The following is a 26,933-nucleotide window of genomic DNA, read 5'->3' on the forward strand; positions in this document are numbered from 1 at the left end:
CTTGTCGTGCTGCAGGGGGAGTGCAGGTAGGGCAGTGTAAGGGGCGGAGTCCGGCAGGCTTCTCACGCGCTTCTCTGGCGGCGTGGCGAGTCCCTCATGCACCCTTCCTGGAGCCACAAGGACAACAGCATGCATGCCCGGGGGAAGAGACTGGACTCGCCATTTAACTGCGGTGGTGACAAGGCTTGATATACTTCAGGTGTGCCTGCGTCACATGCCACCAGACCTGTCTCAATACCACGCCCTCCTCTCACACGCCCACTCCCATCGGGAGCCTGGTGAAGGCGGCAAATAAGAGACAGGGTGAGGGGTGACACTCAAAGGGAGAGGAGCTGACTCTTCATACCCCAGGCGTCAACCTCGTCAATCGGTCACATAGTGAAAGTGGCGTCAGGCCTTGGAGAGGCTTTTCATTAATAAAAATACAAAATAATAAAGTGTCCAGGGAAAAGAGTGTACAAAATAAACGAACTGGTGTCCTCGTCATGTTGCAGAGGGAGTGTAGGTATGGCTGTGTTCTAGGAGGAAGCTTCCAGGTAAGGGGCGGAGTCCGGTGGCTGCACGCTCCCCACTCTGGTCCGGGCGCGAGGGCGACGGTGTCTTCCTGCGGCTTCTTCCGAACAGCAGTCATCCTGGTCCGTCATCTGTACACGTGTGCAGTCATCTATGACAGTGTGCAGTCAGACTATGGAGTAATTATAAATCCTTATCTGAAAACAGATAAGCCTTTTTACTGCAGTGTCAAATTGCCTGACTGTGACACTAACAAAATATTTTAAAAGAAAATGTGTAAATCATACTACTTTCTTCAAGCTTTAGCTTATCCTTCAGATGTACTTTTCAAGATTGTTTTAGAGATGCCTTCACTGACATCAACACCTCAGTGCGGCTGAAGTTATACAGTAACTTAATCAGTGTCCTCCATAATATCGAATTAAGAGCGCATTATTGGTCATTGTTCTCGCTAAAACATATTTTCTAATAAGCCAATCCACTACAAATGTCTAAATTCAAAAATTGGTTTCACTTCTGTGTATTTTGAGTACTTATCTTTATCAATGAGAGTTGAATATTTAATGTTCTATATATAGATGTATACAGAGCTTAATATCATAATTTTTACTTTTTTCATTCATATGAATCAGTTTGTTTGTCAGAGAAAGTGACATATGCCTCTTTCATGGCTGGTTTTGTGCGTGTACAAAATTAGGCCACTGGAGTGACCTTACGAACTCTTTTAACTGCAGACCTGTAGATAAAGTCAAAGTGACTTTTACTGATCATTAACAGTAACTCTTTTACACATACTTTGTTTATACAGATGTAGCCAAGTTAGCAAGGCTAAGAGGTAAACAAGTCACTGAAAGCAGCAAAGAAAATGTGGTCCAAGCAAAGCAGAATTTTTTTTTTTAACATATGCAATATGCAGGTTGTTAAAATGGTCATCTCTTGGGCAGCAGTAATTCATTCACACATAAAAGCAATATTTATGCATAAATCAAGAAATTTGGCTACAGTTGTATTCCTCATTGAACCACAGACAACATGAGGGCGTCTTACCTGGGCTAATGAGAAGAAGAGCTGGACTGTTGCCCAGTGGTCCAAAAGTCCTCTTTTCAAATGAGAGCAAGTTTTGTATTTGATTTGGAAACCAAGGTCTGGAGGAATGGTGGAGAAGCTCATAGCCCAAGTTGCTTGAAGTCCAGAGTTAGGTTTCACAGTCTGTGATGACTGGGGAGCAATGGTATCTGCTGGTGTTGGTCAACTGTTGGTCAAAAACAATAAATAAATTAGATTTATACCAGTGGATTGAAAATTGCCCCCAATTTTGATTTACCCAAAATGTTTTAAAGTTTAGTATGACTAGAAATCGTCTCCTGCTCGATTGCTCCTGTCTGCTGAGAGGTTGGTTTGTTTGTAGCTCCGTGTAGCGCGTTGCTCTTCAATTTATCACCTCTTCTCTAGCGATCAAATATAATTTAATTGTCTACATACCGTTGATACTATCAAATTAATCTAACTAATTCGACTGCTGTTAGTTCGCTCGCTTTAATCTAAAACTCAGTGGTGAATTAGCTTGATTCACTTTCGCTCCCACACGCATTTTCGCGCCTATTGTTGGCTTCCTTCCTCTCCTGTTCATTTGTTTCTCGCACTCGTTCACTCTGTTTTCTGAAGCTCATCAAAACAAGAGTGGTAAGTGAATCCTCTATAAATTACGGTGAGTAAATGGCTTCTCCTTGCATCGTCACTTGCACCACCTGCCACATGTATAGCTTATCCCTCTCTGTTAGCGATCAGGGATTCACGTGTGATAAATGCAGGAAATAGCTGAGCTGACAGAGAAGGTTTTAGAATTAGAGACACGCATCCAAACTTTTTAATTGAGGACAGTAAGAATGCGAGGGCTGTAGATACTGTTTTGGATGCGACTAGTACAGTGAATGATCTACATTGTTCGGTTCCAGCTTTACAGCCCATGCAGCAGGGCAATTGGGTGACCGTGAGGCAGGCTAGTCGTGGTCAAAACACTGCTCTTCTGTTCCGATTAGAACATCAAACAGGTTCTCCCCACTCAGTGACGCACTCCACTGAGAAACCTGATCAAAGTGCCCTAGGTAACTGGCGACTCTATTGTGCGGGCGTGAAAATAGAGACACCAGCCACCATAGTCCAATGTTTACCCGAGCCAGAGCGCCTGACATCCTGTCAAATTTAAAAGTGCTGGCTAATGCTAAACGTAAATTTCCTGCAAAGATTGTTATTCACGCTCATGTTAATGATTTTCGACTTCGCCAGTTGGAGATCACTAAAAATAATATTAAATTTGTGTGTGAATTTGCAAGCACGATGTAATATGCTCTGGTCCCCTCACTGCTTACCAGGGTGATGAGATTTACAGCAGACTGCTGGGTCTCAATGGCTGGATGTCTAAGTGGTGCCCACTTAGAACAACATAGGCTTTATAGACCATTGGATGAGTTTCTGAGGCAGACCTGACCTGTTGAAAAGAGATGGTCTTCATCCCTCCTGGGGTGGTGCCGCTCTTCTATCTAGAAATAAGGCATATAGTCTTAGAGCTCCAACATGACCAACTAATGCCCAGGTCAGGAAGCAGACAGACCAGCTAAACCGACTCGCCTGCTAGCTGCCTCACGTCACAGAAGGCAGTTAATTCTCAACACATAAAGACTCTATCACCTAGATATCACACTATAGAGACTGTGTCTGTTCCCCGAATTAGAATACGCAGAGAACGTCCAAACCAAATTAAAAGCAATAATTTAATTAATGTCCAACAAATTAAAACTACCTATAATTGAAATAAGCAAACGATAAAACTTGGCTCACTGAATATTAGATTACTTTCCACAAAAGCACTTTATATATATAATTTGATCAAAGATCAGAACCTAGATTTGCTTTGTTTGACAGAAACCTGGCAAGTTAGTTAGTACTGGCACAGATAAAGTCTTAATTGTTGGCGATTTTAATATCCATGTTGATAATGAAAAGACGCATTAGGATCAGCTTTCTTAGACATTCTGAACTCCGTTGTGGTTAGACAACACGTCTCTGGACATACTCATTGTCGAAATCATACTCTAGATCTAATACTGTCACATGGAATGGATGTTAAAATGGTTGAAGTTCTGCAGCAAAGTGATTTTTAGATCACTATCTAGTCTTGTGTGAACTCTGTATAGTTAAACTTGTAAACTCTGCACCTTATTACAAGTATGGTAGAACCATCGCCTCCACCACAAAAGAAAGCTTTCTATGTAATCTTCAGCTAGTCCAAAACGCAGCAGCTAGAGTCCTTACTAGAGCTAGGAAGTATGATCATATTAGCCCGGTTCTGTCAACACTGCACTGGCTCCTATCAAACATCGGATAGATTTGAAAATCGTGTTACTACCTATAAAGCCATGAATAGTTTAGCTCCTCAATACTTGAGCGAGCTCTTATCACATTATAGTCCTGCCCGTCCGCCAAGCGTTCTCAAAACTCAGGCCATTTGATAATACCTAGAATATCAAAATCGACTGCGGACGGCAGATCCTTTTCCTATCTAGCACCTAAACTGTGGAACAATCTCCCTAACTCTGTTCGGGAAGCAGACACACTCTGCCAGTTTGAATCTAGATTAAAGACACATCTTTTAACTTAGCCTACACATAACACCCCAACATACTTTTTTATTATTCAAATCCGTTAAAGGATTTTTAGGCTGCATTACTAAGATTTGCTGGAACCGAGAACACTACTCCTAAAATACGATGTACTTGTGACATCGTAAAAAGAATGGCATCTATGCTAATATCAGTCCTGTCTCTTTCTCAATCTGTTTTCACAGTTTGTATCCAGACTAGATGGTGGATCAGCACTCAGAGACTATGTTCATCAGAGACCAGAAAACCTAGATCGCCCGTGGACAGATCACCAGATCCTGATGCACACACACACACACACACACACACACACACTAAGTCATTTACACTACCTGACACAGCTGCGTTTAAAATTGAACTGGAAGTTAAGTGCTGGGCGTCCGGTCAGAGGAGAACTGACCCCAACTGAGTCTGGTTTCTCCCAAGGTTTTTTTTTCTCCATTCTGTATGCATGGGGTTTTGTTTCCTTGCCACTGTCGCCTCTGGCTTGCTTTGTTGGGGACACTTAACTTCTAGTGATTATCGTCGAATTGATTACAGAGACCGTCTCTGCATTTAATAACAAATTGGTCACTCTCGTCATTATACATCCCTGTCATTGTACTCTTCTACATTATACTGTACAGTGCTTTGATGCAACCTGTGTTGTTAAAAGCGCTATATAAATAAAAATGATTGATTGATAGAAATATGTATATTCATCATAAAATCTAATTACATATTCTGATCTTTTTTTGTTGTTTTAATTTATTTTAATGTTTTGGTTTTGTATTACTTAAAACAATAAATAAAATAAATAAAACAAAGTTATTCTGATGTTCAGCACAGCAGCTCCACTGGGAAGTGTTGGTTTGGTTTCATAAATGATGGAATTGGTTGCGGAAGAACAGCAAGTCTGATTGTTGTTATATTGCAGCAATAGGTTTCCACAGCACTCTGCTTTTCATGTAAATGGGTTAGGTTGTAGAGATGACCTGAGCAGCATCTCAAGAACTTCTTGCGGTGATCATAGACTTCTGAACCACAACAGAAATCGCCATTCTTCTTGTGTTGCGGCTAAGCAGATCAAAACAACATAATTTGAAATAAAATCCATTCATTGTTTTGAAATGATTGAGGGTTTATTGGGTGACTCTGATGACTGACGGACTGTTCTAGAGCTATGCTATATGAATATGTCTTTGTATTGCCAGTAAGCATATTCTTATGATGTTTCTGCGTGTATCAGTTAGACTTGAATTTCCAGTTACAGACAAAGCCTTGTTTGTGAAGACTTAAGACTGTGTGGGTAGAATCAAATCAAATCAGGCTTCAGGCCAAATAATAACTACCTGCAATTATTTTTAAATGTTTTACCTAAAGCTATTAAAGATTCACACTGCTGTTTGTTTTATGACCTGAGATCTGTTTGAGTAGAAGTGTGCAGAGAAATATACTATAAAAGAAATATACTATATAAATATATAACACCTCCAACACACTCTGAGTGCTCAGGAACATTGATATGAAGGATTCCATTACAGCACAGCACATTGTCATCTGACAGAGTGTAAGCATCTACGCCACAGCACTGAAAAACACAGATATACAATAATGTACACATGCATAAACAAACAGACCCATAAGAGTAGTTTCTTATGCTCAATTAGAGTTTAAAAAGCTTATTTTTTTAAGGATGTACATCGGTTGCTCCAGCCTAAGGCGTATTACAGAAACATCCTAATTCTATAATCTTATCTGCTGGGTGACCATGGTCATTTCAGTTAGGACCACATTTAGGAAAACGATATGACAGATACAGATAGGAAAGGTGTTTTACAGAAACCTCCTAACTTGACAAAAAACCCCTCCTAACTTCAAAATCCCACGGACAAAACACCATTGTACTGCCCAACAATGGTATTACATTTATTATTCATTAAAAAAAATGAAGAATGAGAACGTTTAATGGTAGGAAGACTCTTGGAGGACCCTGAAGATGTTACATTTTGATGACAATACACATTAACGCAGGCTCACCTGTGTTTAGTCTGCTGGAGTGAATGGGCCTTAATGCTAAGTTAAGTATCCTCTCTTATTTTATTTATCTCATCAGCAGTGCAGTGTTGACTGAGACTTGACTGTAGAACTTGATGGTTCAATTTAAGATTTCCTAACTAGAGATAGGATATAATTTTGTAAGATATGATAAGAATCCTAAATCAAGCTAAAATTTGCTTCTGTAATACGAATTTGTAAAAAATTCTAACTTACAAATCATACTATAAATCATATTAAGTTAAAACCTAAGATAAGAAACCTTTTCTAATACTCCAGGTTTCTGTGGGAACTGACCCTCTAACCACCACTGCAGTGACAATACTTTAACCAATCAGTGACTGTCTCTTTTATTTAAAAAGCGGGATTATTCCAACAAATTGTGCATTGCAGTTTCTCCCATTCATAAGTGTAGGAGTCAACAGTCTTTGTATTTCTGTGGTCTTTTTCTTGAATTAGTTTCATTAATTCACGTTTGTGCCAGTGCCAAAATGAAGTCTGCAATTTCAAGCAATTTAATTTGATTGATAACAGCACTGTAGTGTCTTATTATTCATTTTTTTTTTTTTACCAGGCAGTAAATGTGGATCTTTTAGATGAATTTGAACAGTGCTAGTCTGGACTTGGTCTGACCCTCTCTTAGTCTCAGATTAGGTAGTCTTGACTAGCACTGGATTTTGTTTTGAGACTATTGTTGGCTTCCTTCCTCTCCTGTTACATTGTTCGGTTCCAGCTTTACAGCCCATGCAGCAGGGCAATTGGGTGACCGTGAGGCAGGCTAGTCGCGGGTCAAAACACTGCTCTTCTGTTCCGATTAGAACATCAAACAGGTTCTCCCCACTCAGTGACGCACCCACTGAGAAACCTGATCAAAGTGCCCTAGAGTAACTGGCGACTCTATTGTACGGAACGTGAAAATAGAGACACCAGCCACCATAGTCCAATGTTTACCCGGAGCCAGAGCGTCTGACATCCTGTCAAATTTAAAAGTGCTGGCTAATGCTAAACGTAAATTTCGCAAGATTGTTATTCACGTCTGCGTTAATGATTTTCGACTTCGCCAGTTGGAGATCACTAAAAATAATATTAAATTTGTGTGTGAATTTGCAAGCACGATGTAATATGCTCTGGTCCCCTCTCACTGCTTACCAGGGTGATGAGATTTACAGCAGACTGCTGGGTCTCAATGGCTGGATGTCTAAGTGGTGCCCGCAGAACAACATAGGCTTTATAGACCATTGGATGAGTTTCTGAGGCAGACCTGACCTGTTGAAAAGAGATGGTCTTCATCCCTCCTGGGGTGGTGCCGCTCTTCTATCTAGAAATAAGGCATATAGTCTTAGAGCTCCAACATGACCAACTAATGCCCAGGTCAGGAAGCAGACAGACCCGGCTAAACCGACCGTCTGCTAGCTGCCTCACGTCACAGAAGGCAGTTAATTCTCAACACATAAAGACTCTATCACCTAGATATCACACTATAGAGACTGTGTCTGTTCCCGAATTAGAATACGATGAGAGAACGTCCAAACCAAATTAAAAGCAATAATTTAATTAATGTCCAACAAATTAAAACTACCTATAATTGAAATAAGCAAACGATAAAACTTGGCTCACTGAATATTAGATTACTTTCCACAAAAGCACTTTATATAATTTTGATCAAAGATCAGAACCTAGATTTGCTTTGTTTGGACAGAAACCTGGCAAGTTAGTTAGTACTGGCATGATAAAGTCTTAATTGTTGGCGATTTTAATATCCATGTTGATAATGAAAAAGACGCATTAGGATCAGCTTTCTTAGACATTCTGAACTCCGTTGTGGTTAGACAACACGTCTCTGGACATACTCATTGTCGAAATCATACTCTAGATCTAATACTGTCACATGGAATGGATGTTAAAATGGTTGAAGTTCTGCAGCAAAGTGATTTTTAGATCACTATCTAGTCTTGTGTGAACTCTGTATAGTTAAACTTGTAAACTCTGCACCTTATTACAAGTATGGTAGAACCATCGCCTCCACCACAAAAAGAAAGCTTTCTATGTAATCTTCAGCTAGTCCAAAACGCAGCAGCTAGAGTCCTTACTAGAGCTAGGAAGTATGATCATATTAGCCCGGTTCTGTCAACACTGCACTGGCTCCCCTATCAAACATCGGATAGATTTGAAAATCGTGTTACTACCTATAAAGCCATGAATAGTTTAGCTCCTCAATACTTGAGCGAGCTCTTATCACATTATAGTCCTGCCCGTCCCGCTCTGCGTTCTCAAAACTCAGGCCATTTGATAATACCTAGAATATCAAAATCGATCACTGCGACGGCAGATCCTTTTCCCTATCTAGCACCTAAACTGTGGAACAATCTCCCTAACTCTGTTCGGGAAGCAGACACACTCTGCCAGTTTGAATCTAGATTAAAGACACATCTTTTTAACTTAGCCTACACATAACACCCCAACATACTTTTTATTATTCAAATCCGTTAAAGGATTTTTAGGCTGCATTACTAAGATTTGCTGGAACCGAGAACACTACTTCCTAAAATACGATGTACTTGTGACATCGTAAAAAGAATGGCATCTATGCTAATATCAGTCCTGTCTCTTTCTCAATCTGTTTTCACAGTTTGTATCCAGACTAGATGGTGGATCAGCACTCAGAGACTATGTTCATCAGAGACCAGAAAACCTAGATGCGCCCGTGGACAGATCACCAGATCCTGATGCACACACACACACACACACACGCACACACTAAGTCATTTACACTACCTGACACAGCTGCGCTTAAAATTGAACTGGAAGTTAAGTGCTGGGCGTCCGGTCAGAGGAGAACTGACCCCAACTGAGTCTGGTTTCTCCCAGGTTTTTTTCTCCATTCTGTATGCATGGGGTTTTGTTTCCCTTGCCACTGTCGCCTCTGGCTTGCTTTGTTGTAGGACACTTAACTTCTAGTGATTATCGTGAATTGATTACAGAGACCGTCTCTGCATTTAATAACAAATTGGTCACTCTCGTCATTATACATCCCTGTCATTGTACTCTTCTACATTATACTGTACAGTGCTTTGATGCAACCTGTGTTGTTAAAAAGCGCTATATAAATAAAAATGATTGATTGATAGAAATATGTATATTCATCATAAAATCTAATTACATATTCTGATCTTTTTTGTTGTTTTAATTTATTTTAATGTTTTGGTTTTTGTATTACTTAAAACAATAAATAAAATAAATAAAACAAAGTTATTCTGATGTTCAGCACAGCAGCTCCACTGGGAAGTGTTGGTTTGGTTTCATAAATGATGGAATTGGTGCGGAAGAACAGCAAGTCTGATTGTTGTTATATTGCAGCAATAGGTTTCCACAACACTCTGCTTTTCATGTAAATGGGTTAGTTGTAGAGATGACCTGAGCAGCATCTCAAGAACTTCTTGCGGTGATCATAGACTTCTGAACCACAACAGAAATCGCCATTCTTCTTGTTATGCGGCTAAGCAGATCAAAACAACATAATTTGAAATAAAATCCATTCATTGTTTTGAAATGATTGAGGGTTTATTGGGTGACTCTGATGACTGACTGGACTGTTCTAGAGCTATGCTATATGAATATGTCTTTGTATTGCCAGTAAGCATATTCTTATGATGTTTCTGCGTGTATCAGTTAGACTTGAATTTCCAGTTACAGACAAAGCCTTGTTTGTGAAGACTTAAGACTGTGTGGGTAGAATCAAATCAAATCAGGCTTCAGGCCAAATAATAACTACCTGCAATTATTTTTAAATGTTTTACCTAAAGCTATTAAAGATTCACACTGCTGTTTGTTTTATGACCTGAGATCTGTTTGAGTAGAAGTGTGCAGAGAAATATACTATAAAAGAAATATACTATATAAATATATAACACCTCCAACACACTCTGAGTGCTCAGGAACATTGATATGAAGGATTCCATTACAGCACAGCACATTGTCATCTGACAGAGTGTAAGCATCTACGCCACAGCACTGAAAAACACAGATATACAATAATGTACACATGCATAAACAAACAGACCCATAAGAGTAGTTTCTTATGCTCAATTAGAGTTTAAAAGCTTATTTTTAAGGATGTACATCGGTTGCTCCAGCCTAAGGAAGGCGTGTGCAGAAACATCCTAATTCTATAATCTTATCTGCTGGGTGACCATGGTCATTTCAGTTAGGACCACATTTAGAAAACGATATGACAGATACAGATAGGAAAGGTAGAGATAGGATATAATTTTGTAAGATATGATAAGAATCCTAAATCAAGCTAAAATTTTGCTTCTGTAATACGAATTTGTAAAAAATTCTAACTTACAAATCATACTATAAATCATATTAAGTTAAAACCTAAGATAAGAAACCTTTTCTAATACTCCAGGTTTCTATGGGAACCGGACCTCTAACCACCACTGCAGTGACAATACTTTAACCAATCAGTGACTGTCTCTTTATATTTAAAAGCGGATTATTCCAACAAATTGTGCATTGCAGTTTCTCCCCTCCGAGGATCGCCACCTTAACGACCCTAGGAGCTAGGTTGTCCGGGGCTATATGCCCCTGGTAGGGTCTCCCATGGCAAACAGGTCCTAGGTGACAAGCCAGACAAAGAAGCGGTCCATGATACCCTTATGGAAAAGACCTTGAATGGAGTCGCGACGTCGCCCGGTATGGCGCAGCCGGGGCCCCGCCATGGAGCCAGGCCTGGGGCCGGGGCCGGCATGCGAGCGCCTGGTGGCCGGGTCTTGCCCCACGGGACCCGCCGGCTCAGCCCAGACAGCAGCGGCGTGGGGCCATCCCCGTGGGCCCCACCACCTGCAGGAGGGACCGTAAGGGGCGGTGCCTTGTGGTTTGGGTAGCAGTCGAAGGCGGGGACCTCGACAACCCAACCCTGGACTCAGAATCTAGTTTTAGGGACATGGGCGTCACCTCTGGGGGGGAAGGAGCCTGAGTTGTTGCGTGAGGTTGAGAGATACCGGCTAGAGATAGTCGGGCTCACCTCCACGCACTGCTTGACCTCTGGAACCCATCTTCTCGAAGGGGCTGGACTCTTCACTACTCTGGTGTTGCCCGCGGCGAGGCGGCAGGCTGGTGTGGGCTTGCTCATAGCTCCCAGCTTAGCACGCCATGTGTTGGAGTTTAACCCGGTGGACAAGAGAGGCCTCCCTGCGACTTCGGGTTGGGGAGGACTCTCACTGTCATTTGTGCCTCACGGGCCGAATGGCAGTGTAAATACCCGGCCTTCTTGGAGTCCTTGGGAGGGTGCTGGAAAGTGCTCGTGATGCTAGTGACACCTGGAGGAGGCGTGATTGGGAGGAACGGCCCCCGATCTGAACCTGAGTGGTGTTCTGTTGTTGGAATTCTGTGCTAGGCACGGTCTGTCCATAACGAACACCATGTTCAAAGCATAAGGGTGTCCACCAGTACACCTGGCATCAGGACACCCTAGGGCGGAGGTCGATGATCGACTTTGTGGTTGTATCATCTGATCTCTCGGCCGCATGTCTTGAACACTCCGGGTGAAGAGAGGGGCGGAGCTGTCAACTGATCACCACCTGGTGGTGAGTTGGATCCGTTGGCGGGGAGGAGGCGGACAGACTTGGCAGGCCCAAACGTACCGTGAGGGTCTGTTGGGAAACGTTTGGCAGAGACCCTGTCAGGGAGATCTTCAACTCCTGCCTCCGGCAGAACTTTGACCGGATCCCGAGGAGGCTGGAGACATTGAGTCCGAGTGGACTATGTTCTCTACCTCTTTGGTCGACGCGGCCGTCGGGCTGTGGCCGTAAAGTCTCGGTGCATGTCGTGGCGGCAACCCCAACCCGATGGTGGACACCGGAAGTAAGGGATGCCGTCAAGCTGAAGAAGGAGTCCTATCGGGCATGGTTGGCCCGAGGACCCCTGAGGCAGCTGACAGGTACCGGTGGGCCAAGCGGACTGCTGCCCGGTGGTTGTGCAGGCAAAAACTTCGGGTCTGGGAGGAGTTCGGGAGGCCATGAAATTGACTATCGGACGGCCTCAAAGAGGTTCTGGCAAACCGTCCGGCGCCTCAGAAAGGGGAAAGCAGTGCCCTGCCAACACCGTATATAGTGCTGATGGGAACCTGCTAACCTCGACTGGGGATATTGTCGGGCGGTGGAAGGAATACTTTGAGGACCTCCTCAATCCGTCCAACACGTCTTCCACTGAGGGAGCAGAGGCCGGGGGGATCCGGGGGACTCGACCATTACCTGGCTGAGGTCACTGAGGTGGTTGAGAAGCTCCTCGGTGGCAAGGCACCAGGGGTGGGCGAGATCCGCCCGGAATACCTCAGGTCTCTGGATGTTGTGGGGCTGTCTTGGCTGACACGCCTCTGCAGTATCGCGTGGACGCGGGGAAAGTGCCTCTGGACTGGCAGACGGGGTGGTGGTTCCTTCTTTAAGAAGGGGGACCGGAGGGTGTGCTCCAACTATAGGGGATCACACTTCTCAGCCTCCTGGGAAAGTCTATGCCAGGGTACTGGAGAGGAGAATCCGCCCCGATAGTTGAACCTCGGCTTCAAGAGGAACAATGCGGGTTTCGCCTGGGCGTGGAACACTGGACCAGCTCTATACCCTCTCCAGGATGCTGGAGGGTTCCTGGGAGTTTGCCCAACCAGTCTACATGTGTTTTGTGGATTTGGGAGAAGGCATTCGACCGGGTTCCTCGTGGTGTCCTGTGGGGGTGCTCTGGGAATATGGGGTAAGGGGCCCTTTGCTAAGGGCTGTCCGATCCTGTATGATCAGAGCAGGAGCTTGTCTCGCATTGCCGGCATTAAGTCAGACTTGTTTCCAGTGCATGTTGGACTCCGACAGGGCTGCCCTTTGTCACCGGTCCTGTTCATTATTTTTTTATGGACAGGATTTCTAGGCGCAGTCAGGGGCCGGAGGGGGTCTGGTTTGGTGACCACAGGATAGCTTCTCTGCTTTTTGCTGATGATGTTGTTCTGTTGGCTGCATCTGGCCAGAGACCTACAGTGTGTGCTGGGGCGGTTTGCAGCTGAGTGTGAAGCGGCAGGGATGAAAATCAGCACCTCCAAGTCTGAGGCCTTGGTCCTCAGTCGGACAAGGGTGGCTTGCCCCCTTCAGGTTGGTGGGGAGCTCCTGCCCCAGGTGGAGGAGTTTAAGTATCTTGGGGTCTCTGTTCACGAGTGAGGGGAGATGGATGGCAGAGATTGACAGGCGGATCGGTGCAGCTTCTGCAGTAATGCGGTCGCTGTACTGGTCTGTCATGGTGAAGAAAGAGCTGAGCCGCAAGGCGAAGCTCTCGATTTACGGTCGATCTTTCGTTCCTACTCTCCACCTATGGTCATGAGCTTTGGGTCATGACCGAAAGAATGAGATCCCGGATACAAGCGGTCGAAATGAGTTTCCTTCGTGGGGGTGGCTGGGCGCCCTTTCAGAGATAGGGTGAGGAGTTCAGTCACTCGGGAGGAGCTCCGGAGTAGACCCGCTGCTCCTCCACATCGAGAGAGGCCAGCTGAGGTGGCTCGGGCATCTGTTCGGATGCCTCCCGGGACGCCTCCCAAGGGGAGGTGTTCCGGGCATGTCCCACCGGGAAGAGGCCCTGGGAAGACCTAGGACACGCTGGAGGACTATGTCTCTCAGCTGGCCTGGGAGCGCCTCGGTGTCCCCCCGGAAGAGCTGGAGGAAGTGTCTGGGGAGAGGGAAGTCTGGGTCCCCTGCTTGACTGTTGCCCCCACCCGGCCCGGATAAGCGGAAGAAAAAAGAAGAAGAAGAAGAAGTTTCTCCCATTCATAAGTGTAGAGTCAACGAGTCTTTGTATTTCTGTGGTCTTTTCTTGAATTAGTTTCATTAATTCACGTTTGTGCCAGTGCCAAAATGAAGTCTGCAATTTCAAGCAATTTAATTTGATTGATAACAGCACTGTAGTGTCTTATTATTCATTTTTTTTTTTTTTTTTTACCAGGCAGTAAATGTGAACAGATGCTAGTCTGGACTTGGTCTGACCCTCTCTTAGTCTCAGATTAGGTAGTCTTGACTAGCACTGGATTTTGTTTTGAGACTATCACATTATTTAAATATTTTCTGTCTTCAAATATATAAGAAAATGTCACATTATTCCAACAGCATACCACTAGAACATATATTGTGACGAAAGGCCCCGAACAACCATCGGCGCCCTGGAAACAGACGTCTAGGAGCACATGGACACACCAATCACTGGCTGATCGGTCGCAGCTGCTCATCATTTCCTGTGGCTTCAAAAGGCCACGAAGCATGCCAGAGGGGTGCGTATGAACCCATACAAAATAGCAGTAACATCCCTTCTTGTCTTTTAGACAGCAGCGCAGTGGACCGATCAGCCACCACCCCACGGCACGGACTCACTGCACCACAAAGATGAGGGGAAGGCACGGAGAGCACTGCAGCACTCATCACTTCTTTGGACACGGACCAGCATTCATATTATTTTCTGTACATAAATAAACCCACTCTCTGGGGTATTTATTTGAGCTCTCCTGTGCTGTGTTTCTTCACACAATATTAACTGGATGTTAAATGTATATGTTTTCAATCAACTGTAAATGTTATTCATGACCATTCTAAGCTTAATAGTATGGTATAAGATGGTGATAATAGATAATAGGTGATAATAGATGGTGCAAGATGGCGCTGTTTGAGTTCGCTGCCACACGACCGCTCCTGCAAAATCTTTTGTTTTTCTCTTAATTGCTAGTATTTTGGACAGTCTGGCGCGGTTTTCTTTATATAAGATGGCTATTACTACTGTCACGGGCGGATGAAGCATACAGCACAAACAGAGGCGTTTGAACCTTGGGAGGCGCTTATTTAATAATATATAGGTGATAGGTGAATGGTGAGCCGTGCACAACCGCTGCCAGTGGCGTTATCTTCTGGGTGCTCGGTGCTCTGGGTGCAGCCGGTGAGTACGGCAACGTGTGATTCTTGGGGAATTAGCTCCGTGTCGCGTTCAAGGACTGGCAGTTCTAGAAGATACAAAGAGATAACAGTCAGAGACAGCATGTAGGAGTGTCGTGAGCTCACTGGAGTGCGAGCCTGACGTGAGCCCATCTGGCCACCGCAAACGAAAGCTCCAGGTGCGGCGTAGTCCGGGTGATTAGTGGCTTCCAGGTGATGGTGGTTTATTCCCAGGGGCACGCTTGATGGTAGCTCGACGCCTCACTGTTCACACTTCCCCAAGCGCTGTCCTGGTCCTGGCGGAGAAAAAAGATGAGATCAAGGGGGATACTGGGGGTGGGCGGGAGGACTTCTGACAGACCTGCAAAGCTGACCACAGCCGGGAGAGTCGTCGGCGCCTCTGGCAGCGTTCCAGCGCTGCAGTGTTTCACATCAAAGTGGGAAGTCCTGGAGCGCGAGGAACCAGCGGTCACCCTGGCATGGTGTCCTTGGCCCGGGACATCCATTGAAGGGGTGCATGGTCGGTCAGCAGGGTGAACCGCCGCCCAGAAGGTAGTAACGCAGCTCCAGGACTGCCCACCTGATGGCCAGGGCCTCCTTCTCCACCGCTGCGTAGTTCCTCTCGGCTGGGTTCAGCTTCCTGCTGATGAAGAGTACGGATGCTCCTCACCTGCCTGGACCTGGGACAGGACAGCTCCCAGACCCACGCCGAAGCATCCGCTTGCAGGAGGAAGGGGCAACCGGAGTCCGGGCTCGTGGAACCGGGCTTGAAGTCAGGACTTCCTTGATCCGGGTGAAGGCCTCCTCCGCTAGCGGGCTCCAGGGTATCCTCTCGGGCTGCCCCTTCCTGGTCAGGTCTGTCAGAGGGGCGCTATAGAGGAGAAGTTGGGATGATAAACATCGGTAGTATCCGCCAACCCCAGAAAGGCGCAGACCTGGGACTTCGTGGGCTTGGACGAGCCAGCCCCAGACGGCCGTGACCTTCTGTTCTTGGGGTTGGATTAGGCCCCGCCAACGCGGTATCCCAGGTACTTGGCCTCGTGAGAGCGCCAGGTGACATTTCCTGGGGTTGGCGTGAGTCCGCCCGCTGGAGATCCCGCAGCACCGCCTCCGAGGCGCTCCTAGGTGTTCTTCCCAGGTCTCAGAGTGAACCACCACATCATCCAGATAGGCGCGGCATAGTGCTGGTGAGGCCGGAGTAGAATGTCCATGAGCTGTTGGGCGTGGCGGGTGCCCCGTGTAGCCCGGGAAGGGGAGGGTCCGTACTGACGTGCCAGCCACCGGGGTTGAGAAGGCCGTTTTGGGCTTTGCTTGGTCGGTTAGGGGGACTTGCCAATAGCCTTTTGGTGAGGTCCAGTGTTGAGATGTACTGGCCTCCCCAGGCGATCTAGCAGTTCGCCCACACGGGACATCGGGTAGCCATCGAACTCAGAGACCTGGATTTGAGCCACCGAAGTCGTTGCAGAAGCGGAGCGAGCTCGCCAGGCTTGGGGACCAGGACGATCGGGCTGGACCACATGGCTGGTAGATGGCCCACCACCCCAACTTGTAGCATTTGTTGGATTTCCCTCCTCAGCTAGCCCGCCGACGAGCCTCAGGGATACGGTAGGGCGCTGTTTTACTATGATGCCGGGAGGAGTTTTGATGTCGTGCTGTAGGATGTGGGTCTGCCCGGCGATGGCGAGAACACATCCGAGAACTGACCGACCAGATGTTTGATGTCTGACTTCTGGGCGGAGACAGCATGACGCCCATGTCGACGATCGGGAGCTTCCTGGGTGGTGAGGGTCGCGTGGGTTCTCCTGGTCCCCACCCATTTCTTCAGCAAATTGACATGGTAGATCTGCTCCAGGTCGGCGCCGGTCCGGGTTGCCTGACTTTATAGTTTACTGGGCCCAGCCGCTTCCAGTGCGGTGTACGGTCCCCTGCCACGTGGCCAGAAACTTGCAGGCCTGGGTGGGGACCAGAACCATGACCCGTCGCCGACTTGGAATTCTCGCGGCTGGGCGGGGCGGTTGTCGAGTGGCGTTGCTGAGCCTCTGGGCCTCCGTCATGTGCTCCCGCACCAGGGCATCACCGCCCGTTCGATCCGGTCCCGCATGGCCTGGACGCAGTTCGACGGCACGACCTCTGGGTCGCCGGCTGCTGCTGCTGTTCCCAGGCCTCCCCTGGCGACATCCAGCAGGCCTCGGGCTGACGGCCAAACAGCAGTTCAAATGGTGTGAACTCCAGTGGAGGCCTGGGGCACCTCTCGAATCCCGAAGAGGACGTGGGGAGAAGTAAGTCCCAGTCTCTGCGATCCTCGGCCGTCACCCGCCGAAGCATCCGCTTGAGGGTCTGATTGAATCTTTCGGACCAGGCCGCCGGTCTGGGGATGGTAGACAGAGGTGCGCAGCTGATGAATCTTCAGCAGCCGGCAGAGGTCGGCCATCACACGGGACATGAACGGGGTGCCTTGGTCGGTCAGAATCTCGCTGGGGATGCCGGACACGGGTGGAGAGAGGAGGAAGAGTTCTTAGGCGATGGCCTTGGCGGTAGCCCTTCGGAGAGGGATAGCTTCTGGATACCGGGTGGCGAATCGACAATCACCAGAATATGTTCGGGCCCGGGCAGACTTTTGGCAGCGGCTACCAGATCCATCCCGATGCGCTCGAAGGGCACCTGGTCGATAGGGCGTGGTAGGCGGACTGGGGAGGAGGCCGGGCGACGACGCTGGCATTCAGGGCAAGCCTGGCAAAAGTTTCAGACGCCTCCATCAGCCCCGCCAGTGGAAGCGGGTCCCGGATCCTTTAGGTGGTGTTGGCGACCCTAAGTGTCCCGCCAATGGATGGGCGTGGGCCAGTTCCAATATTGTGTCCACCTTTGACTTTGGGACCACCAACAGACGCTTTTCTCCCCTCTTCGCTGGGCAACACAGTAGAGCAAACCGTTCTCCACGATGATGTGCGGGGAGAGGATGGGGCTGGGCCGGACTTCCTCTCCTCGAGGAAGCGCACTTGATCCCAGCAGTGTTTTAGCCTATCATCGTCCCGCTGAGCCCGACCGAATGAGCCCCCTCCAGTAACCTGCTGAAACACATCAAAGAATACGTTAGGCAGTTAGGAGGGCTCACCATCTCTCCCGCTGTCGGGAGGTCATGAGTGCAGTCTGGCGGCGGGCCCTCTCTTCTTCCCGGCGGCTTTGGTGGGGCTGTCGGCCCGGCAGCGTTTCTGAGAGCCTCCGGGAAGCCCGGCCAGTCCCGGCCTGAGGATCACCGGCACCGGTAGGTCTTGGACGAGGCCTACCTCCAGGTTCCAGCTTCCACCTGCTGTGGTTATTTTGACCCAGCGGGTCGAGATTTCTTGGTGTCCCCATGGACACAGGTTATCGGCAGGCGTTTTCGGGCGTGGAACGGGAGGTAGCAGGCGGGACTGACCAGGCTGACAACGCTGCCAGAGTCCAGGACGGGCGTTTAACTTGCGCCCGCTTAGGCGATGGGGGACGGCCGGCGCCGTGGGGCACCTCCTGGTGCAACCCACAGCCCGCTAGCCAGGCCTGGGTTCCCCCGAGCTGGGGTGGTAGAAGCTTCGTGGGCATGGGTTCGTCCTTTACTGCAGGGCCCGCCGCCCGCTCTACTGGGCCGCCAGGTGCCCTCCGCCGCGCGCTGCTCCTGGGTGCCTCCGGGGAAAAGGTGGCGCTTTCGCTCCCGGCTTCCCTCTTGAGTGCCGCTTCAGCCAGCTCGACCGCTTCCACTAACCCGAGGACGTCCGGGGATTGCGCATGCCGACGCCTGGGCGTGTAGGATCGAGAAGAGCCCGCAAGAGCCGGTCGATGACCACCCTCTCGCGATCTGGCCGGGTCGGGTCCTGATCCAGTAGCCAATGTTGGGCTGAGACGGGTGAGCTCGGCGACTTGAGCCCGGGCGGTCGGCGTGGTTGGAACGCCCAGTCAAAGAACTCCCTGGGCTGCGAGACGGAGATAGACCGACCCTTCCGAGGATCTCCGTTTCAGGTCGTCATAGTTGGCAGCCAGGTCAGCCGGCATGGTATAGAAGCTGCGCTGCGCTTCTCAGTTAGCAGCGGGGCCAGCGCTGCGTGCCCACTCTTGGCGATCCCATCCTTCCGACGGACGGCGGCATTCTCCTCCTTTAACATCTGTAAAAAATCTCTGGGTCGCCATAGCTGGTCATTTTTGGAAGGAGTTGCGCTGCTTGAATGCGGGGATCGGGCACGGCGGGCGCGGTGAAGCGGCGCACCCTGGGCAGCGAGCTCCTGCTCGAGCTGCCCCTGTCGGTTCGCCAGGTGTTCTACTGATCTGCTGCTGTCGTAGCTGGACACCTCTGTGAGTTGCTGTAGCAGCTCCTCCATCTCCTGGCCGGGTCGCGAGCGCTTTAGCTGGAGGGGACAAAGAAGAAGAAAAAGATGAGTCGGGGTAGGTGCCCTTTAAACAAAATGGCGTCCATGCGGCGCAATGTTTCGCTTTCTTCTCTTTGTTTCGCGTGTTTGTGAGTGCTTCAACATGGCCGCATTCTCCACCACTTGTCACGGGCGGATGAAGCACAGCACAAACAGAGGCGTTTGAGACCCCGGAGCGCGCGTTTATTAACAATATATAGGTGATAGGTGAATGGTGAGCGATTGCACAACCGCTGTCAGTGGCGTTATCTTCCTGGGTGCTCGGTGCTCTGGGTGCAGTCGGTGAGTACGGCAACGGTGATTCTTGGGGAATTAGCTCCGTGTCGCGGTTCAAGGACTGGCTTCTAGAAGATACAAAGAGAGATAACAGTCAGAGACAGCATGTAGGAGTGTCGTAGCTCACTGGAGTGCGCAGCCTGACGTGGCTTATCTGGCCACCGGCAAAGCGAGCTCCAGGTGCGGCGTAGTCCGGTGATTAGTGGCTTTCCCAGGTGATGGTGGTTTATTCCCAGGGCAACGCTGATGGTAGCTCGGGACGCCTGTCACACTACATACGACCGAGCCACTCTTATATCTATTGGTGTACAATGCACCCAACTTCGCGCTTTTAAACCCGGACCCATGTTGGCGGCGCGAGATCCTGACGAAGACAAAAGGACGCGACCCGCACGGCGGCGTCCACGAGGAAACGAGCCGGCGTCAGGAACAGGTTGAGGGCACGCTCACACTGCGCCCCTACCTAGTGTCCTGTTAGCCAACGTCCAGTCTCTGGAAAACAAGCTCGATGACCTCAGGGCAAGGATCAAGTTCCAGAGAGACATTCGGGACTGCAACCTCCTCTGCTTCACCGAGACATGGCTGAACCCAGCGGTACTGGACCACGCCATACAACCGCCGAGTTTTTCTCTGTTTACCGCATGGACAGAACAATGGAGTCGGGGAAGACACGGGAGGTGGAGTGTGTCTGATGGTGAACAACCGCTGGTGCGCGACAGCTCGGCGTTGTTCTTCTCTCACGCTCCTGCACACCAAACCTGGAACTTCTGACCATCAAATGTCGCCCTTTCTACCTTCCACGGGAATTCAGCTCGGTCATAGTCAGCGCCGTTTATATTCCACCTCAAGCAGAACACGGACGGCTGCAATATGGGATTTACACGACCACCTCACAACACACCAGACACAGCACCGGGGCGCACTGCGAACTTTCACCAGCACATCACCTGCCCCACCAGGGGCGAAAGGACACTGGATCACTGTTACACACCCTTCAGAGAGAGCTACAAGGCAAAATCATGCCCACCGTTTGGTAAATCGGACCATGCCGCCATTTTCCTCGTACCTGTTTACAAACAGAGGCTGAAACAGGAAGCCCCGGTACAGAGGGAGGTGTCACGCTGGACTGACCATTCGGTGGCCGCTCTGCAGGGCGCTTTGGATGACGCCAGACTGGGCCATGTGCAGGTGTAGCTCCGAGGACGTCAACGTGTTCCGCGGAAGCGGTGGTGGGATTCATCGAAAAACTAGCGGATGACACGGTAGAGAAAACCGTCATCAGGACGTTTCCCAACCAGAAGCCATGGGTAGACAAAACTATCCGCGACTCTCTGAGATCCCGCTCCGTAGCCTATAACGTGGGGATTGTCACCGGGGATATGTCTGAATACAAGGCTGCGTCGTACAGCGTCTTGCGCAGAGCGGTAAAGGAGGCAAAGAGGCGCTACGGGGAGGAAACTAGAGTCACAGTTTCAACACAGTGACTCTAGGAGCCTTTGGCAGGGACTGAGAAACATCACGGACTATAAAACGCCAACCTCCAGAGTGGAGAGCGCGGATGCTTCTCTGGCAGACGAGCTAAACACCTTTTATGCTCGTTTTCGAGGCTGCAGCTAATCACGCTAATCACGCTTAGCGCCGCTGGCGCATGATGAACAGCACGCACGCCGAGAGAGCTGGAGAGGAAATCGTGTTCACCATTTCGGAGCACGACGTAAGGAGGGCATTCAGGAGAGTGAACACCAGGAAGGCAGCAGGACCTGACGGCATCACAAGTCGGGTTCTGAGAGCCTGTGCTGACCAGCTAGCACCGGTGTTCACTGAGATATTTAATCTCTCCTGAAACAGTCTGTAGTCCTCGTGTTTCAAAGAGTCCATCATTGTTCCTGTGCCGAAGAAACCTAAACCATCTTGCCTTAATGATTACTGCCCTGTAGCTCTGACGTCTGTAGTGATGCTTCGAGAGACTCGTCAGAGACTTCATCACCGCATCACTACCGGACACACTCGACCCACTACAGTTTGCTTACCGCCAAAACCGGTCTCCGGAGGATGCCATCACACACCCTCCTCCACACAACCACAAGCCACCTGGATTTTAGGAAAGGAACTATGTGAAAATGCTGTTCGTGGACTATAGTTCAGCATTCAACACCATAGTTCCTCCACGCTCACCTCGGTTGGAGGTCCTGGGACTCAGCCCATCCCCGCGTCACTGGATCACTAACTCCTGACCGACAGACCACAAGCTGTACGGATGGGAAAACAAACCTCATCCTCCCTCACTCTCAGCACTGGAGCCCCTCAGGGTTGTGTTCTGAGCCCCTGCTGTACTCGCTGTACACACATGACTGTGTGGCCACTACAAACTCCACCACCATCATTAAATTTGCTGACGACACTGTCGTGGTGGGCCTGATCTCCAACAACGATGAGATGGCCTACCTTCAGGAGATCAACAACCTGGAGAGATGGTGTCAGGAGAACAATCTTCTCCTGAACGTCAGCAAAACAAAGGAGTTAATAGTGGACTTCAGCACGAAGCAGGTGCGCTCTTACCATCCCATCATGATCGACGGGACCCCAGTGGAGAGAGTGGACAGTTTCCGGTACCTGGGTGTTCACATCACGCAGGACCTGTCTTGGTCCTGTCACATCAACACCCTGGTGAAGAAGGCCCGGCAGCGTCTATACCATCTGAGGCGCTTAAGGGACTTCAGACTCCCATCTCAGGTGCTCAGGAACTTTTACACCTGCACCATCAAGAGTGTCCTGACGGGAAACATCACCTCCTGGTTCGGGAACAGCACCATGCAGGACAGGCGAGCTCTTCAGAAGGTGGTGCGGTCAGCTGAGTGCACCATCCGCACTGAGCTCCCTGTACTGCAGCACATCTACAACAAGCGGTGCTGCGGTGCTGTACCAGGGCCAGGAAGATCGTGGAAGACCTCAGCCATCCTAACAATGGACTCTTTTCTGCTGCTGCGTTCAGGAAAGCGCTTTGCGTTCCCTGAAGGCAAACACAGAGAGAATGAGGAGGAGCTTCTTCCTGCAGGCCATTCGGAGTCTGAACCAGAGAACACCCAGCACCTAAATACCGAATTCCCATGTTCACCCCCTCTTTCCCAGATACTCGCCACTTACAATTGGACAATTGCACTAGCCACTTTGCACTGGACATTGCACAGCCACTTTACACTTACACTTTTTATCTTATACTTTATATTTATATTCTATTTTATTTTTTATATTCTACTTTGCACACTTCTTTTTATACATATTTTTTATATTTTATATTTATATATACATTTAAATTTTGTTTCTATTTTGATGCTGGGCGGTTGTAAAGAACATTTCACTGCATGTCGTTACCATGTATGTATGTGTATGTGACAAATAAAATTTGAATTTGATTTTAGTACATATTTTATAAACCAGCTAAGAACAGACAAGTTCATCAGGTTTGTATTTAGGGTCTGTAACCCTAGGACTACAAAATAATATTTTGAAGACATCTTTTTAAAAAAATCTGCAACTGAACAACATCTAGGTACATTTACTACCTTTACTCCATAATGCTCCTTGCATTTAACTGCTTTTCATTCATAAAACACTGGAAATGATATTAAAATATTCTTACACCCATTTCTGTGCAAAAATATGCATACTGTAGCCGTGTGCTTCTTAACATTTTTATTTAAAAAAATATGATAAACATTTCAAATTCCATATCTTCAATTCCACAGTACAGCTTAAACAAGAACAGTTTCTTTAAACAACATTTAATGTGAAAGGTGTGTTCACAGTTGTACATAGCTGAGACATAGAAATTGAACAGTATATAGTCTGGAGAAGTTTACAACTACATGTCAGTATTAGATAGCCAGATCTAATTGTGAATAGATGCTAAATAGCTTTGTGAGATATATATATATATATACACACACACACACACACACACCAAATAATCTGTCTTCTAATGTAGTAGTATAAAAGCCATTAATTGCACCTTTGAGCTTAACACTTGAAGACCCCTGAACCTCTCAAATCGTTAAACAGAATTGCAATTGACCTGAGATTAGTAAAACACAGTTTAACAAAAAATGCTTCCTTAGGCAGTGCAACTTAAAATATCAAATTAACACTGCCCAGCAACTACATATAAAAAGGTTTTCTTTGTTTGATTCTACTTCTTTTTTTTTACATTAACAAAGCTTAAAATGACCTGAATAAATAGAGTAATGCATCAGTATAGACAGGATCAATCCATTACTGAGATTAAAGAGAAATATTCAATGAAGTAAAAATGTGTTGTGGTAATGATATGCTTATACAGACCAAAAATCATGATAATCTGCATGCTAAACAATGGGAAATATCCCAAAATCCATGTTTCTATCCCTTTTTTTGGTAACACACAGAATACAACATGTGAATGTCAGAGGTTAGGTCAACAGGGTGAGAGAGAAAGCTTGTGTGTCCCATTGCGGTTTTCCCAAAGGTAGGTCATGTTGTTTTCTGTAGCAGGAGAGCTGCAGTGATCCAGGGACACATGAAGCCAAGGGTCTTTGATGACCTTTTCTGATTTTACATCGACCTGCCCAACAACTTTCAACACAACATGACGCTGATCGTTTTTAAGTGCCACACTTTCCACTTTGCCAAAGAACACTAGAAACACACACATCAAAAGAGATCATTTTAGTCTGCTTCCCAAAAATATTTTGTATTTTAGGTTGAAAAAACCAAATGTTCAAGAACATCACCTGTTTCTTTGCACATTTCAGGATCAGGTCCATTAGTGGTTTAAGTCTGTATTCTGCAGGAGAGCTGTTAGGTTTTGGTGTTGGTTTGAGATGTTCAGCACAGCAGCTCCACAGGGAAGTGTTGTAGTAGTAATGCCCACAACAACGGTGGTTTGGTTTGGTTTCATAAATGATGGAATTGGTTGCGGAAGAACAGCAAGTCTGATTGTTGTTATATTGCAGCAATAGGTTTCCACAGCACTCTGCTTTTTCATGTAAATGGGTTAGGTTGTAGAGATGACCTGAGCAGCATCTCAAGAACTTCTTGCGGTGATCATAGACTTCTGAACCACAACAGAAATTGCCATCCTTCTTGTTGTGGCTAAGCAGATCAAAACAACATAATTTGAAATAAAATCCATTCATTGTTTTGAAATGATTGAGAGTTTATTGGGTGACTCTGATGACTGACGGACTGTTCTAGAGCTATGCTATATGAATATGTCTTTGTATTGCCAGTAAGCATATTCTTATGATGTTTCTGCATGTATCAGTTAGACTTGAACTTCCAGTAACAGACAAAGCCTCGTTTGTGAAGACTTAAGACTGTGTGGGTAGAATCAAATCAAATCAGGCTTCAGGCCAAACAATAACTACCTGCAATTATCTTTTACCTAAAGCTATTAAAGATTCACACTGATGTTTGTTTTCTGACCTGAGATCTGTTTGAGTAGAAGTGTGCAGAGAAAGTTACTATAAAAGTTATTGCCACAAAAAATTATCACCTGTTTTGTTAAGATCAAGAAAATAATTTAAAACATGAGGAAAAAGTACTAAATGCACTTTTAAATCAAATCTTTGTACTTTGTGGGCATACCTGTGTCCATTACAGCAAATATGTGTGTGAGGATTGAAAGTTTGTCCTCCACAGCAGTGTTCACCAAGACGAGGACGGTGTCGACATTTGGCAAGTAGTGTTTTCTGGAGAATATATAACACCTCCAACACACTCTGAGTGCTCAGGAACATTGATATGAAGGATTCCATTACAGCACAGCACATTGTCATCTGACAGAGTGTAAGCATCTACGCCACAGCACTGAAAAACACAGATATACAATAATGTACACATTCATAAACAAACAGACCCATAAGAGTAGTTCCTTATGCTCAATTAGAGAGTTTAAAAACGTATTTAAGAATGTGTATCGGTTGCTCCAGCCTCAGGGGGCGTATTACAGAAACATCCTAATTCTATAATCTTGTCTGCTGGGTGACCATGGTCATTTTAGTTAGGACCACATTTAGGAAAACGATATGACAGATACAGATAGGAAAGGTGTTTTACAGAAACCTCCTAACTTGACAAAAAACCCCTCCTAACTTCAAAATCCCACGGACAAAACACCATTGTACTGCCCAACAATGGTATTACATTTATTATTCATTAAAAAAATGAAGAATGAGGATGTTTAATGGTAGGAAGACTCTTGGAGGACCCTGAAGATGTTACATTTTGATGACAATACACATTAACGCAGGCTCACCTGTGTTTAGTCTGCTGGAGTGAATGGGCCTTAATGCTAAGTTAAGTATCCTCTCTTATTTTATTTATCTCATCAGCAGTGCAGTGTTGACTGAGACTTGACTGTAGAACTTGATGGTTCAATTTAAGATTTCCTAACTAGAGATAGGATATAATTTCATAAGATAAGAAACTTTTTTTAATACCCCAGGTTTCTATGGGAACCGGACCCTCTAACCACCACTGCAGTGACAATACTTTAACCAACTTTTATTTAAAAGGTGGAATTATCCCAACATATTGCGCATTGCAGTTTCTGCCATTCATAAGTGTAGGAGTCAACAGTCTATTTCTGTGGTCTTTGTCTTGGATCAGTTTCATTAATTCAAATATTTTTAAAATGTGTCAACTGTGTAATTCAAAGGATGTGAAGTATTTAATGGTTTCTTAACTGGCCTCTATATACAAGCCATCCATGAAACAAATAAAGTAATATTTTAAAAACAACATATTGGCATGAAGAAGAGGATTAAGAACCAATGCTTTAGAACATTGATTTTGACACCTGTGAATCCATTTTAATAGTTAAAAGAATTACATATATAGTTATCGCGATACATATCAGAACTGTTTTTTTTAGTTTAAGCAGGTTGTTGTAGTCTCCATGAGTCTATTGTAGGCATTTAAAAGACAAAACTTCCCATTTGTATTAAACTTTCAGCTTTGTAACTTTGCAGATATTGCTTATGCTCAAACAGCAACATTACACACTATCTAAAAGTTAAAAAATAATAAGCACATATTACTAAAAATAAAAGAAATCTAGACTTTAAATA

The 26,933-nt window shown here is 46.7% G+C and overlaps 1 protein-coding gene across 7 annotated transcripts in view; it reads right to left on the minus strand.

The window, feature by feature from the left end:
• Positions 1-594: 594 nt before the first annotated feature.
• Positions 595-26,933, minus strand: part of LOC122335100 (galaxin-like) — a 42,387-nt gene continuing 16,048 nt past the window's right edge. For all 7 annotated transcript variants that reach the window (XM_043232870.1, XM_043232866.1, XM_043232868.1 and 4 more), the window contains 3 exons: positions 25,450-25,671; positions 1,561-1,765; positions 595-710 (listed from right to left, as the gene is read on the minus strand). In XM_043232870.1, the coding sequence (XP_043088805.1) occupies positions 25,510-25,671 (162 nt within the window). In that variant the 3' untranslated portion in view covers positions 595-710; positions 1,561-1,765; positions 25,450-25,509. The remainder of the gene's footprint in view (positions 711-1,560; positions 1,766-25,449; positions 25,672-26,933) is intronic.

Source organism: Puntigrus tetrazona, unplaced genomic scaffold (genome assembly GCF_018831695.1).
Source record: "Puntigrus tetrazona isolate hp1 unplaced genomic scaffold, ASM1883169v1 S000000716, whole genome shotgun sequence".
In the NCBI taxonomy this organism is placed as follows: domain Eukaryota; kingdom Metazoa; phylum Chordata; class Actinopteri; order Cypriniformes; family Cyprinidae; genus Puntigrus; species Puntigrus tetrazona.